Source organism: Herpailurus yagouaroundi, unplaced genomic scaffold (assembly GCF_014898765.1).
Source record: "Herpailurus yagouaroundi ecotype Mexico unplaced genomic scaffold, PumYag 166, whole genome shotgun sequence".
Classification (NCBI taxonomy): domain Eukaryota; kingdom Metazoa; phylum Chordata; class Mammalia; order Carnivora; family Felidae; genus Herpailurus; species Herpailurus yagouaroundi.
In genome coordinates, this window is record NW_024412407.1 from 26,048,945 (window position 1) to 26,065,363 (window position 16,419).

General features: G+C 41.1%; 1 protein-coding gene across 2 annotated transcripts in view; it reads left to right on the plus strand.

The window, feature by feature from the left end:
* The first annotated feature begins 8,711 nt into the window (after positions 1–8,711).
* ST8SIA1 (ST8 alpha-N-acetyl-neuraminide alpha-2,8-sialyltransferase 1) overlaps positions 8,712–16,419 on the plus strand; it is a 138,215-nt gene continuing 130,507 nt past the window's right edge. Inside the window, exon 1 of one of the 2 annotated variants that reach the window (XM_040488684.1) lies at positions 8,712–9,632. In XM_040488684.1, the coding sequence (XP_040344618.1) occupies positions 9,397–9,632 (236 nt within the window). In that variant the 5' untranslated portion in view covers positions 8,712–9,396. The remainder of the gene's footprint in view (positions 9,633–16,419) is intronic. The other variant, XM_040488685.1, reaches the window with a different exon arrangement.

The window sequence follows — 16,419 nt, forward strand, 5'->3', positions numbered from 1 at the left end:
GGTGGTCTCTTGGTTTCATTCTGGGAGAACTCCTTTCTCAGGTCCTCTGTTTTCCTGCTCCAATATAGATTTGTTGCTCTTTTTTTCTCCTCTTTTTCAGCAATTTATATGACTTCATTTTTTTCTCCACTCTTTTCCACTCTTAGCATATCAATTATACTTATTTCTAACAATTCTTAATGGCTACTGCAAAGATTACAGTATACATTTTTAGTTTAAGTCCACCTTCAGATAATGCTATACTGCTTCATGTGTAGTGCAGGTAACTTATAGCAGAGTATTTATAATTCCTCCTTCCTGACCCTTACAGTATTTCTGTCACTTATTTCACTTATCTATAAGCTATAATCACTCTCTATATTATTACTATTATTTTAAGCAATTATCTCTTAGATGCATTAAGAATAAGAAAAATAAAAGATTTTTATTGTACCTTCATTAATTCCTTTTCTGATGCTGTTCCTTTATTTAGCCCTGAGTTTTTTATCTAAACCATTTCTGTCTCCCAAAAAACTTCTTTTAACATTTTTTTGTAGGATAGATATGCTGTTGATAGATTCTCCCAGTTTTGCCTGGGAAAGTCTCTATTTCTCCTTCACTTTTGAGAGATATTTTCACTGGACATAGAATTTTAAGTTGGTGATTTCTTTTCTCTCAGCACTTTAAATATTTCACTCCACTATCTTCTTGCTGAAATGGCCTCTGATGAGAAGTCAGTTATAATTCATTTTTTTTTCTCTCTATGAATAAGGTGATTTCACTCCCTGCCTCGCCCCAGCTTCTTTCAAGATTTTCTCTTTGTCTTTGGTTTCTGTTGTTTGTGACATGCCCAAGTATCATTTTTGGTATTTATCTTTCTTGGTGTCCTCTGAGATTCCTAGATTTGTAGTTTGGTGTCTGTCATTATTTTTGGAAAATTCTCAACTATTATTCTTTAAATATTTTTTGTTCCTTTCTCTCTTTTTTTCTTTCTGTTATTCCAATTACATGTATGTTACACCTTTTGAAATTGTCCCACAAGTTAACTTGGGGAATTTCTATTGACATATATTCAAGCTTGCTGATTCTTTCTCAGCAATACCCTGTCACTGATGAATTCTTCAAAGTGATTCTTCATTTTTATTGTAATAATTTTATTTCTCACACTTTAATTTGATTTTTTATTAGATTTGATTTATTAGATTTGATTTTATTTATCTCTCTACTTATTAACACTCTGTTCTTGCATATAGTCTATTTTTTCATTAGAGCCTTTATACCTTAATCATAGTGATTTTAAATTCCCTGTCTGATAATTCCAATACCTGGATCATTGTTCTATGCTGTGTCTGGTTCTGATGCTTGCTTTGTCTCTTTATGCTGTTTTACTTTTTTTTCTTGTCTTGTAGCATGCCTTATCATTTTTATGTTGAAAGCCAGATGTGATGTATTGGATAATAGAAACAGAGATAAATAAACCTTTAGTATGAATTTTTGTGCTAATTTGGCTAGGAGTTTGGCTGTGTTTAATGTTTCCATATCTAAAAGCTCTGGAGGCTTCAAAATTCTCTAATATCATTGATTTTGTCTTATTATTGACTTTGAGCTTCCATAAGTACTTCTCAGAGAGAATCTGTGTCTTGTAACTCTTTTAGATGTAATCTATTAATGTTCTACTGGAGCCCTATTAATGTGGTGGTAAGATATGGGACAGGGAAAGTGTTCTATTATCTTATGAAATTTCAGTCTTTCAGAGGCCCTGTGTCCCTAGGCTGTGCACTTCGCAAGTATACCATCGGTTTTGTTTTTGTTTTTGTTTTCCCCACGTTAGGTGAGACAGGAAGACCATTGGGGATTGAAGTGAGAGAAATACCCTTCTTTCAGATAGGATAAGGCTATCATAAGGTCTTTTTCCCTGGAAAGTAGGAATTTATTATGGAGAATCCTTTTTTTTTTGACTGCCAAAGACTTATTTGTAGTGTTTTCTCCATTTAAGTGCATTTAGCATTAAATTAATTACCAATGACTATCTCTGATTCATGTAAGAGAATTCCAAAACACACTTTGCTACAAATCCTAGGATAGCACATACAATTTCTACCTGAAGAATAAAATTCTGCTGACAGATTAAGGGAAGAAGCAGGAAAGACTGCATATAATGCATAAGGACCCTAAAGATGTGTAGAAGTACATCTGGTGGATGAAGGGGAAATATATCCTAGGCATTGCAAAGGCCCAGGGCCCATTAAGAGGTTTCAAGGAAGTTGGTTTTGCTGGAGCTTAAAAGGCAAGACTGTTAATAGCTAAGGGCTTAGATCCTGGTGATTGTGGTAAAAATATATAATAAATGTTAAGTGTGCTTCTTAGAGAATTTAAATGAAATTATCTATGTCAAATGCTTAATAACTTCCCTGGCACAGCTTAGACTCTCAATATATTGTAGCTCCTTTCCTCTATCTTCCAATTCACACCTAATTCTTTTAAAATATACATGGGTTTGAATAAACATACTTATCTTTTAATTCACTCATGTCACAACTCAAAAATGGCAGAGGTGACTGGGGCCAAATATTATAGCAGCCTCTTAAAAATGTCTACTAAGATCTAAACCCTCAAGTGTACATTAAGCAGCTCTGGAATTTATTCTGAAATTTAGATTTCAAGATCACCCCCCCAAGAGTCAGAATTTCTGGGGGTAAGTCAGCCCCAGGAACTAGCAGAATACAAGTTCCCCAATAAATAGCTAACATGTGGCCAGGTTTGAGAATCACAGCTGCTGCAGCACCAGGGTTTATAAAAGAGCCCCCGGTTGTGGGACACTGCACCCACATTGGCTACAAATTAAAAATATATATATTTGTTAAGGTTATTTTTTAATTTTTTTTTTACATTTATTTATTTTTGAGAGACAGGGAGAGACAGAGCACAAGTGGGAGAGGGGCAGAGACAGAAGGAGACACAGAATCGGAAGCAGGCTTCAGGCTCTGAGCAGACAGCACAGAGCCCGATGTGGGGCTTGAACTCACAAACTGTGAGATCATGACCTGATCTGCCGAAGTCAGACGCTTAACCGACTGAGCCACCCAGGCACCCCTATTTTTTATTTTGAGTTAAAATTTACATTCCATAAAATCAGAATGAAGTTTTAAGTTCACCCAGTTTTGGCAAACATAAATCCTGTGTTACCTGTACTCCATCAACATAGGGGACTGCTCCATTACCCTAGAAATATTTTGATGCTGCTTCCTAGTCGACCCCTACTCGCTGGTCCCCAACGAGTAATAAAAATCTCTTCTGATTTTTATCACTAATGATTAGTTTTGCCTGTTTTAGAACTTTGCATAAAGGAAATCACACAATACATACTATTTTGTGTTTGTTTTCTTTCACACAATGTGATTTCTGTAAGAGTTATTCATGTTACTTAATATATCTATAGTTTATTCCTTTTTATTGTTGAGTAAGATTTCATTATACAAAGACACTGTAATTTGTTTATTCATTTTCTCATTGATGGACATTTGGACATTTCCAGTCTTGTGTTTTTATGAATAAAGCTACTACAGACATTCTTGTAAAAGTATTTTGTTGACCTATGTTTTTGTTTCTCTTGAGTAAATATTTTTGAGTGGGTTTGGTGAGCCATAGGGTAAGTATAGGTTTGACTTCATAAGAAACTGCCAAACCTCTTGCTATTGACTTTTTTTCCCTTAAATTTTTATTTAAATTCTAGTTAGTTAACATATAGTGTAATGTTGGTTTCAGGAGTATTCAGATGAATTTAGTGATTCATCACTTACATATAACACCCAGTACTCAACACGACAAGTGCCCTTCTTAATAATATGGAGAATCTTTGGCCATATTTCACAACGGTTACTCTTTCTCTATCCCTGCTAGAGCACCAAGAGGATCTTTCTCAGTTTTTCACCCTGAAAACCTGGTGGGATTCCTGGAGATAAAACTCATGAAAATATGGATGCCTACTTGACTCCCAGGAGTTTCTCATCCCTATGCCAGTTCACACTCAGCCTCCAGCAATTCCATTGTTACCAATTCCAAATCATCATTGAGCTGTTCCCGCCAATTTATGGCTCCAGCATCTCTTGCCCCAGACAAACAGGTCTTAGCTCTGACTCTGGATTTGCCTGTTTCTCCAGACTGAAGCTGGTGGTTTGCCCTATGACCTCAAGTCTTTGATGAGTACAAAAAAATATGTTGATTTTCAGCTTGTTAAGCTTTCTTGTAAGGATGGGAGTTACAACTTCCAAGTTATGTCTGAGTTGAAACTGAAAGTAATTAATTGCTCTTTTGATCTGAGGCATAGCTATCTCCCTAGGAATCCCCTTTGTGTCTCTCCTGCACGAAAGCCCTCGATTTCTGGATCCTCAGCTCCCTCTTTTTGGTAAACCTATTATTTTACTGGAGTATCTCCAGTATCTTCCCAGAAAGAGGGCATAGGAGTAAAGTTTTTCGGACTATGCATTTAAAAATGTCTTTATTTTGCCTTCACATTTTTCATATTTGAGTTGGGTGTAGAAATGCCAGTTTGGGAAAAATTTTCATTAAAAATTTTGATGGCCTAACTCCATTTTCTTATAGTTTCCAGTGTTGCTTTTGATCCATCTAACATCATTATTATTTCTACTTCTTTGTAGGTGTGTGTTTTTAAATCTTTCACAAGTTTTTCTTTTTTTTTCTCTAAAATTTCTCTGTTGTATACTTTGGTATCAGTCTTTTTTATTAACTTTATTGAGCCCTTAATGGATTCATTAATTTTAGGATTGTTTTTTAGCATGGCTTTGAAAATTTTCCTCTTTCTGTTGTTTTCCCCTATTGGATTCCTATTAGTTGGATGTTTATTTTTCTGTTTGAGTCTGTAATTTATTATCTTAAAAAAACCCTCTTTTATCTTATTGACCTACTTTCTGGGGTACTTCCTCAACTATATATTTCAACTCTTCCATGAATTGTGAATTTGTGTGTTTACTATATTTTTAATTTTAAAGGACTTTATTTTTGGTTGTCTGAATATTCCTTGTGTTCTTGGTTCACGGATTACCTCTTATTTCTGTAAAAGTATTCATCACATCTTTTAATGAAGATTTCTTGTGTTTTCTGCATTATTCCCCCCACACCACGCTGCCCTCCCAGTTTTCCTGTGTGTGTTTCTTGTTTGCTTGTTTTGTCTCTGTGTTCCTGTTGGAGATTCTCTTCAAATGTATGGAGATCCTGACTCTTATATCTAAGAATGAAGCTAAAAAAGAGGATAGAAGTTCTGTGTGAATAGAGCTTATCAATTGGTGGGCTTCCTCATAGGGTATTAGTCAAGGATATTGCTGTCTGATTGGAGACCTGCAAATATCAAAATCTGTAGGTCATCTTACTAGTACTGTCCAATTTCTCTAGAGAAGTAACCTTGTGTTTTAAGCCAATTTGGAGATAAGATCTAGAGGCTTCACTGCTCCTTTTCTTTTTAGTTTATTTATTTTTTGAGAGAGAGAGTCCACGCATGTGAGTGGGAGAGGGGCAGAGAGATAGGGAGAAAGAAAATCCCAAGCAGGCTCTGCGTTATTAGTGCAGAGCCTGACAAGGGGCTTGATCCCACGAACCATGAGATCATCACCTGAGCTTAAATCAAGGGTCAATGCTTAACCAACTGAGCCACCCAGGTGCCTTGCACTGCTCTTTTTAAAGACTTTCAAACAAACCTCTTATTTGGTTTCACCTATCACTTCCACCTCCAGGAGTACCAGGTGCCTCTAATTTCTGAGCCTTTCAAGATTACTATAGTGCAATTTAGCTTGAATCTTGTTGGCTTCTGTCTATACACCCCACCCTGTGCCAACACACACACACACACACACACATACACACACAGAGTCACTTGAAGGTTCAGAGCTTCCTACATTCTGATTTATTAGTTATCACTTGTTCAATTGTTTACCTGATTGTAAACTTTTTGACATCGTTTGTCTGCTTTTGTATCTCTTCCTATTCTGTCATTCTTTTGAGTTTATGCCTCTTTTATTCCTTTACTATTCTTTTAGTGGGGTCACAAGAGGGAGTGGAAATAAGCAAATACATTTATTTAGACAAACTACATTTATAGCTCTTTTCATTCTACAAGCCTATTTGCTTTGGTGTTGTAACTGGCTATGAAAAAGCCATGTTTTTATGCTTTTGTACCTCCATTCCAAGCCATTCTGACAAGAAGAACTTGAGAGGCTCAGAAGAAAGGATGACATTAATTTTTTTTTAATTGTCCAATCATTGACAATTCTTTAATTGACAATATTTAATCTTTTAATGAGAGATTTCTACGTGACTCTTGATATTCGTCTTCATACCCGTTAGCATCCAAGCTGACTTGTAAATTGGTTGTGTCCCAATCACTCTGATCATCTTCCCACATCTTGGTCTCTCTTGACTTCTCAATGAGAGTTTCTCTTTTTCCTCTTTTCTCCATGGCTTCAATTCTGTGGTGGTTTTTATCCCTTATACTGGCTTCCACTACAATGCTGATGTCACAAAAGTGCCTCCCATCATGTTTACTTATGGCATAAAATGGCTTTACACATCATGTTTACTGGTTCAGTAAATAAACATTTATAGAATTTTAAAAGTAGTTTAGGTCCTGAGTAGACCCTGTTGTGTACTCAGATGCAGACATAGAAAATAATACGTAAGCTACCTACTAAAAGTCATTTGGATCAAGAGCACAGGCTTATCATTTGATATACAAGGCCAAATACTCTTACTGCCCAGTTGTTGGGACAAAGTTACATATGAAAAATGCTAGTGGTACAACATATCTAAATGTCTTATTACTTTTTGGAGCCAGCAAATACTATAGATGTTCAGAGCAGTAGGTCAAAGGGAATAGGAGAAGAAGCCACAAACATTTACTGAATTCCTATCCCAGGAAGTGTATATTTTAGGTGGTCTGGGAACACATATTGAGGGCAAATTTTTTAGCCATTTCGGTTGGCTTTTAATGATGCATTGGATTTGTATGAAAGGAGAAAAAAGACATCCCATGCAAGAAGGAGGTGGACCCTACAATACAGTGCTGAAGTGATCCCTGTGTGACTTGGAAGGGTGAGGGCTAAGCCTGTCTAGATTTGGTGGTCATGTTAAGGAAAAACAGGGAATGAGGTTGGATTGTAGGGTTAGGCAAGAGACAACAAAGGTAAGAGAATCTTGGTTTTCAGAAGAAGGAAAAAGAGCACATTGCATCACAGAAGTCTCTCAATATGACAGAACTTTGATGCATTTCCATGATGTTGAATGAGGAAACATTTACATAGCCCCTTCATAACTGCAGTGTCTTAGTTTGGGTAGTTGGCTTATTTATTTGCTATTTGCTCTGCAAGTATCTCTTTTCCTTGGGATGGGTTGTGTTCTATTTACATTGTAGGAAAAAAGACGGCAAGTGATTTATCCATAGCTATGGCAACTCTGGGAAAGATCCCTCGCCTTTTCAGAACAGAAGAAGGTGGGTTGGTTACTTTGCAGGACTTCAGGTGATCTTCATTTCAAACAATCTTTATTAGGCTCCACTATGGTAAGATATAACGTTGGAATTTCGTAGCTCCCGTCGCTAATGATTTACCTAAATAACAGAGATTCCTGGGGTATGCCCGGTCGTGGAGGGTAATTCTCCTAAGAGGCCTTAGTCGTGTTGGAATATTGAGACTATAGTGGTCGTTTGGTCATTTTTGGTAAATAACTTTACATCAACTTCTCAACTTTCAGCTCTCAGTGGAGAAAGATACCGGGTCACTTAGCAGCCCTGGAGATTGCGCTGGGGTGCTGCAACCTGGTCAGCTGAGCAAACGGTGCTTTAGCCCTAGATTCTGGTTTCCTGATGACTAAGCTGACCCGGTTAGTAGGCTGCTGGGTTTCTTTGTCCCTGCACACTTTCTGCTTGATGAGATGCCTAAGCAAATGGAATCGGCAACCGCTAGGAGGTACCCGAGCTGTGCGTCGGCCGCCAAGGCGAGCTGAAATGGCTAACCGTGGGTCCCTCAGCTAGTGGCGCTTGTCCAAGGTCGGGCTTGCGATTAGCTTATGGGTGGAGAGAGGAAGAGGTCTAAGAACAAACGGCCCTTTAATCTAAATGGCAGAGGAGATGAACGCGCCTCCGAGGCATTATCAAGTCCCGAGGTCTGCGAGCTTGGGCACCAGCTGCCTGCACATCTGGATGCAGCAGCGCCTTTCCCTGCAGGGCGGAGTCGAGGCGGAGGATCCCGGTGTGCACGCACCTCCCCGTGCGCGCGCGTGCGGGTCCGTGAGCATCGGAGTGAGTGTATCTGAGTGTGTGCGTGTGTGTGTGTGCGCGCGCGCGTGCGCCGGCTGGAGTCGGGGCGCCGGAATCGGGTAATGGGGGTGGGGGCCCAGGAAGGAATAAATCTCCGCCGGCCTCCTCGCGCCTCACTGCGGGTTAATAACCAACCGGTTGTAGAGAGACGAGGGTGACGGTGGCGGAGTGATAGCCCCGGCGCGCCGGCCGCGTGCCGAAGGGTCAGGTTATCAGCCAGTCTCTGCCACACTCAAATATATACATACATTGGGAGTGGGGGGTTATTTTTTATTGTTTGCCTCTATCTCCAGAGAACAAGGGAGGGAGGGAGAGGCGCGCGCTCCAGGCGAGCGTCGCGGATCTGAACGGGTCGAAGGAGGCAAATTTGCGGGTGGGGGAGGGCGGGGGAGACCTTGATTTCCACCAATCCCCGGGCGTTTGTCTGCGAAGTCCGGGGCGCAGCGGAAGGCTGCGGCGCGCCGCTGAATTAACTGATGAGAGCGAGTTCTTTTCTTCTCCGGGAGGGGTGGGGAGCGAGGGTCCTGGCGGGCAAGGCGGAGAGGCCCGGGGCAGGATAGCGGTCCCGGGCCGCGGTGGAAATTTCCAAGGACTTGGCGCGGCGCGGGGAGCGTGTCTGGGGGGTGCCTGGCGGTGAAGCAGCACGGGAGGCGGGGAGAGGCGGCGAAGGGCGCCAGAGCATCTCTCAGAAGCGGACGCCGCGGGCCAGTAGTCTGGGAGGGAGCCGAGCCTCTCCCCGGACCCGCGCCGAGGGCGACAGTGATGCTGCAGAACCGGCGGGAGCGACTCGCCGCGGCCGCTCTCTGCGCTCTCCGAGACCCCAGCGCCCGCCTTCTGCAGGGGAAGCGACCATGACCGTAGCTCGTGATTCGCCCCCCGGCCACTTCCCCTAGAAAGAAACCATTGAAAAAGTTGCATTTAAAAAAATCCTTGCGCTGACCTTTGGGGCCGTGGGGGCCGAAGAAACGTGCGTGCCAGTGCAAGCCAGAAAGCGGAAGGTGTGTGTGCATGGGGGGCCGGCGGTGGGGGGACCCTCTGCTGCCACTTTGCCTAACGCTGTGCTGAAGCCGCCCCCTCGGGACCCCGGGGCTGCGATGAGCCCCTGCGGGCGGGCCCGGCGACACACGTCCAGAGGGGCCATGGCAGTACTGGCGTGGAAGTTCCCGAGGACCCGGCTGCCGGTGGGAGCCAGTGCCCTTTGCGTCGTGGTCCTCTGTTGGCTCTATGTCTTCCCAGTCTACCGACTGCCCAACGAGAAGGAGATCGTACAAGGGGTGTTGCAACAGGGCACGGCGTGGAGAAGGAACCAGACAGCAGCGAGAGTCTTCAGGTACTCCTCCCCTTGCAGCTCCTCCCCGCTCGTGTCCTTTACTCCCGGTGCGCCGAGGACAGGGTCACTGGCTAGGACTGCCTTGCAGAGGCAACTCTTTCATCCAGTCCTTCTTATCCTACCCCCTTTCTTTGCCATTTCTAAACCTGAAGACTTTAGTCAGGGGTCCTTACACCCCTGACCCCAAGAGATGTGCAGACACCTGCTTTGCCCATGTAAAGCCTGAAGCGTTTCTTCCCCAGCCTGAGTTATAGTCAACGATTTGCAGATAACTGGTGGGAAGGAGAATCCAGGCTAACTTTGTCCTTTGTACTTAATGAGAATTTAGCTCTTGGGCGCTGCAGATGTTTGAAACTATAGATAACTAGAAGCAGCTAAGAGGCATCTTCCTGAGGTTAGGTGAGTGGTTGGTAACAAATCACTAATGAAGGAGTGATGGACAAATCTTGGGCAGGAAAAACATGGACACCTAGCCAGGATCCCGCTGCTTTGTGCAGTGTGCCAGTGACAAAACACAGAGCCCTTACTGATGCCCTATTAAGAACTGGGTACTGTGCAATTTTTATTGAAACCTCAACAACTTTCTAATAACAGATATTATTATTCCCATCTTACAAACCACAAACTGAGTCTTCAGAAGGAGGAGTTACTTCCCCAAGGTCATGTCCCTTTGATGTGTGGGAGCTGGAATTTTCATCACATAAGGCTCTACAGCTCTCAGCTCTATTTTTTTTTTTTTCTTTTTCTTGTGACTTAGACATCTTGTGGATGCCTTCTGGAGGATGGGAGTTGGGCGTTAGGTAGAGACTTGAAGTCAGAAAACAAACAAAAAAAATGCAAGCCAGGTTGGAAATCAGAACTCTGAAGATCGCTCAGAGGTTGTAGTTTCCCTTCCTTTCTGGGAATTTCAGCTGAAGTGTCTAAAAATAAGTCCTTGGCAGCAGGGGTTGTGTAGTTAGATTGGAGGGAAGGCAGTGCGGCTTCCTCTTCCTCTCCACATTTCTGGGTGTGTTGAGGGGACACACCACTGTCAAGAGCCCCTTTCCCCTTCAGCCCCCAGGGCTGAGAAGGCTGAAGCTCTTCCTGAGAGTGTAGTGGTCTGGCTGGAGAGTACTTTCCTTTGACCTGCCTAAGATTTTTCCAAAGCAGTATATGGGCAGCCTAGAGCCAACTGAAACATTTTCACTACCGTTGGTTACAAATGTTCAGAAACATCTATAAATTTCAAAAAACTTTTTAAACATATGGTTTCTTTCTTCTCTGGCCTGCTTCTGGAAAGAAGGTCAAAGAGATAATAGCCAATTCTTTTAGAGGAAGGCAGCTGAATTCTTTAAACTGGGAGGGAAGACTTTCCTTCCCTCTCTTTAGAATTCAGCTATCATGAAGTTTAAAAATAACCTTACACCCCTGAAAAGTTTATAAGGGCTAATTTTCTCTTGCCTTCACCGTATTGATTGTTTGACTCAAAGGCACCCAAAGGGTATAGCATCCGGCAACTCTTTTCTCCAAAGACAGAAAGCACTTTCATTCCAAGAAATATAAGGAAATGAGTTAAGAACTTCCCATTGGTTTGCAATGAAAGAGTCCATTTTTTTGGATTGAAGGAGGAATAATGAAGCTCTTTTAGAGAATACATTTCTTTTGCAGGACATACTCAAGTGGAAAATGCTTCATATTCTGAGAAACACAGGCTGATCGTTTCTGAGACGCATTTGTCCCTTGCTGTCAGTAGCCTGGGGTAATCTTTAGTGTGTTTAGCTGTCATTGAGTCTAGCCTCTGTGTGCCGAGAATTACTAATTGAAGTCCATACACTGTAAAAAACTGCTTTACCACATATCCCTCAAGATAAATGTCTGTAAAACTGTGTAAGAGGCCCCGTTGCTTATTGAAAAGAGTTTGGGCTTTGGAGTAGAATTCTAGACTAGTAGAATTTCTAGACTGAGTATGCCATGACTAGATAGATAAGCAGCAGAGTATCCTTGGCAAGCTGCTCTCTTTGAGTCTTAGTTTCCTTATTTATAAAAGGGGATAATAACATTTACTCTGCAGGGTTGGTATAGGTTTAAATAAAAAAAAACCTGATGCACATTTACCCAGTCAATGGAATTATTATAATTGTCATGAATTACACCTTTTTGTATATGTTACAAGTTAAATAAAGACTGCTGGGAAGCTCATAAGAATTTGAAGCGTTTCACCTGCCAAATTTTCAGAGAAACATTACTGGTCAATATTTTGCTCCTACTGCCCTCTTCTTTACACTGAAGCTAATAATTAGGGACAAGGAGATTTGAAAGATAAAGGTATCCTGGTTTGTTAGGTCAAAAAATTTTTTGTACTCTGCATGCTTAATAAAATCCATTAAAAAAATGGGTGGTTAGTATGTGGGCAGTACTGTATGTTTTTAAAATATTAGATAGGTAAGCCAGAGGCCTTTATGATGTTAAGAAGACACAATTTTTGCAAACAGGTGTCTGTGTTTTCCAGTCTAAAACATCTTCTGCACGGATAGAAATATATGTACACAAATGTACTGTATGCACTTAAGTATGGAGATATGTATATTTATTTACGAACCGTGGAATGATGTTATGTATATGTATAAAGTCATACACATATTCATATATACATACATACAAATCATTGCAATCAGTCAGTTGACCAACATTTAATGAATGACTACTGTGCACCAGATATCAGGCCCCGGAGGATAGCAGTGAACAGGATTGCTTTCTCTGAGACAGCTTACCTCCTACTAGGGGTTGATTGACAAAAACGAATGAGTAAAGCAATAGGATGATTTAAAGTTCTGTTAAATGCTATGAGGACAAAGGAAAGTGTTTCATTATGCTCTAATTAGAGCATTTCATTAAGCATTAGAATTTCACATTACATTTTGTCCTCTGCGCTTTCATTTGCTTTTGTGATTTTTCTTCTCTTGGCTCAGACTTCAAGTATGACTTCTTAGCGGGTGGCTGGGGGGAACCTTGGCAGATCGCATAGGTCAAGGCAGGAAGAAAGTAACAAAGCTGCAAGAGTTTTGAACTAGATGGGACGTTTTTGTAACCTCCACATGGTAACAGAAAGTTTAAGGGATCAATTGGCCCTATCATAGAAATATTGGAGACTTTCTTTGCAACTCTTGTTGCTTCTGGATGAGTAGCCAAGTAGTAGCCAAAGTGGCATTTGTCTCTTCCATCAGGGCCTTACCCACTTGATTTGCTTCTCAGAAAGAAACTTCAGCTCACAATTTACGTGACAGACTTTATCCTTGGCATCAGACATGGTAACGACGACAACAACAGTAAAACCAACAAATTATTAAGAGCTTATAATGTGCATTGCACTGTGCAATGTGCTTTAAATGTACTGTCTCATTTAATTCTCCTAACAATCTTGTATAAATGGATACATTATCATCCACATTTATAAAGAGGAACATGCCCATGTCCCTGGCATCAAGGAATTTGCCATAATCCTAGGGACAGGCATATTTGTGTATAATTAATTAACCAACTGGACATAGGGACATCAAAGAGAGGCAGCATAGTGGAGAGAAAAATTTACGGATTCGGGAGCTGAAAGAACGTGGTTGGAATTCCAGCTGATTTCCTTTTTGGTTGTTCGATCATTGGTAAATTCAACTTAAAGAGCTTCAGACTCCCCATTGTAAAATAGGTTTGTAATACTTTCTTACAAGTTTGCAGTGAAAATTACATGGTCACATTTAGAAAGTACCTAGAATGCTGCTTGCCACATACCTCTGTTTGTACATGGTTGTTATAACAATCAAGCAAAGTACTGGGGAAGTTCATGGAAACATGGCTTTTAATTCTGCTGGAAGGAGGGAAATCAGAGAAGAGATGGTGTTTGCACTAAGCCTTGAAGGATAGTGAAATAGGGTAAGAGTAAGAGGTGAGGGCAGAAGGATATTCTAGGCAGGGAAGCAGCAAAGGCCGAAGCAGGGAGGTGTGGAAATGCTTGCTGTGCTTCCTGTATAAAAAGGTATTAATTTTCCCACAGAGAATGTGGTAGGAAGGTAGACTGGGAGGTGGGTGGAAGCCAGGTCACAATCTCTGAATGGGCTTAAGGTGTGGTTTATGAAAAATGAACAAACATCCGGTATCCAAGAGCATTGGATGTGTCATCTCTGAGTAGAGTTGGCACATCGCTGTTACTGGTGGATTGGGGGATAGAGGATAATACACGCACGTGCCTTGAACATTCTGTATATTCACTGGGTGCTAACCATTACTCTAAGCCATGATGTTCCTCTTTCCTTTCCCAAATTCTGAACCAAATACTACTCTAAGCACGTCTAGCTTTATGTGCCAACTTTTCTGTCTGTATTTTTGAATCTGTGTATCCCAGAAGCTTCAGATATTTCTACAGCTGCCCTGGTGGCCACAGAACAGCACTGGGGGTGGAGGGGGTGGGAGGCAGGTACAGCCATCTGTATATATGGGATGTAAGGTTTATGTTTGCTAAATGGGACATTTATGGAATTCACTTTATTTTTTTAAAAAAAATTTAATGTTTATATTTAAGAGAAAGAGAGAAAGAGAGAAAGAGAGAGAGAATGTGTGTGTGAGCAGGAGAGGGGCAGAGAGAGAGAAAGAGAGAGAGAGAATCCGAAGTAGGTTTCATGCTGTCAATGCAAAGCCCAACACCGAACATGGGGCTTGAACCTACCAACCATGAAATCATGACCTTAGCCAAAGTCGGACACTCAACTGACTGAGCCACCCAGGTGCCCTGGGATTCACTTTAAAAGTAGTTTAAGAAAAAGATAGTTTGGGGCACCAACTTTGGCTCATGTAATGATCTCACGGTTTGTGAGTTCAAGTCCTGCTCTGTACTGACAGCTTCAAGCCTGGAGCCTCCTTTGGATTCTGTGTCTCCCTCTCTCTCTGCCCCTCCCCTGCTCAGGCTCTGTCTCTCTCAGTCTCTCTCTCTCTCTCTCTCTGTCTCTCAAAAATAAATAAAACACTAAAAATAAAAAGAAAGAAAAAGATAGTTTAATAAATTTTGGTGTTTAAAATAAGCTTCAATTATGTTGTGGATTTACAAATGTGAAAAAAAGTCATTAGCAATAACTTGCAATAGCAAAAATAAATCATGAACTCTGACTGGATGCATACAATATACCAGGCCCAGTTCTCAGGGCTTATATTTCTTATCTTTTGTTCTCGTAGCTACTTTACAAAGTAGGTATTTGTATGTTCTTTGTGCTATGGATGAGGAAACACAGATTCAGATAGGTCCATTCACGAAATGATGGGTCAGTTTTCCAACCCAGAGCTATCTGACTCTAAGCCTTATGCTCGTTCCCTGACAATGTTAGATAAATGGGGCACTGCTACCCATATCCCTTATGATCTGGCCATGCTTACTTCTCCAACATCATGTTTCATCAACGTTCCTCTTATAGTATAGTAATGCTGGTAAGGGGTATGGTTCCTTGTAACAAGTCAGGCTATGTTGATCTTACTGGTGTCATTCACTCTGACTGGAATGCCTTTCCTTCAAGGCCACAACTCCTTGTCCTTCATCTGGCCAATCCTTACTTCTTGACAGTGCATTTACTGGTTAACAGCAAAGGTCCCAAAGTGACCTTTGTGCTGAAATTCTGATTCCACCATTTGCTGTGTTCCTGAGCAAGTCCACCCTCACTGTTCGTTTCCTTATCTGTACAGTGTGGCTTCTTGTAAAATTGCTGTGAGCATTAGGATAGATAATGCATTGAAAAATGCTTTTGGCATATAATTAGTGCTTAGTCCATATCAGCTCTCATCAAGGTAGCCTCTCTTACTCCTTTTTTCCTCTCCAGGTTGCGTTAAAAGCTTCTCATTTCTGTTTTTTTTTAAATGCCTTGTACATATTATTGCATTTCTTTCATTTTTCAAAAAATATTTACTACGATGTGTCTACCATTATTACCATATAAGATGCTGGAACTATAACTATAGTTCTATAGGTATGGAACTATAACTATAAGAATTTCAAGAAATACTTTCTTGAAGTTTATGAGCTACTGAGGGGAGACATAATTAATACATAGATATACAAGTATCTGGTAGTGACAGGTGCATTTTAGTGGTGCTGTATTAGAAGTATCAGTTTATTTGTCTTCCATTTCTGCTCGCTCATTGATATTTGCATTCCTAGAGCTGAACACAGTTCCTGGCTCACTAATTTTCATTGAGTTATTGTGTGAATGAACGTTTCAGCAAGGTGTGAGACCAGATAGCTAATCAGTCAGTCAGTTAACAAATACTTAATGAGGTCCAATATTCTGCTTGGCTGTGTGGAGATCAAAGGAGGAAATGACATCCTCTCTATTCTGAAAGAGTTCTTACTCTAGAGTAGAGTTTTCTAGTCTCAGCACTACTCACATTTTGGGCTAGATAAGTCTTTGTTGCAGAGGGCTGTCCTGTACATTGCAGAACACATAGCAACATCCATGGCCTCTGTCCACTAAATGAAACAACTAGATATGTCTCCAGATTTAGCAAAATGTCTCTTGGGGGGAGAAATTGCCCCTGTGTGGGAATTACTGCTTTAGAGAAACAAAACCAACCTAGTTCATAGGACTTTTAAAAATCCCAGAAAACATGCAACGAATAGCTAAATCTGGAAACTGCAAACCATAAACACTTTGGCTACTGGAAAAGGAGTGGATGAATTGTACTTTGGTGGATGTCTAGGTCTTGGTTAAAGGAGGGGAGTGAGGGGATGCCTTTGGGGAAGCTTACTTTAAGTAGCTGTCTCTATTGAAAGCTTATG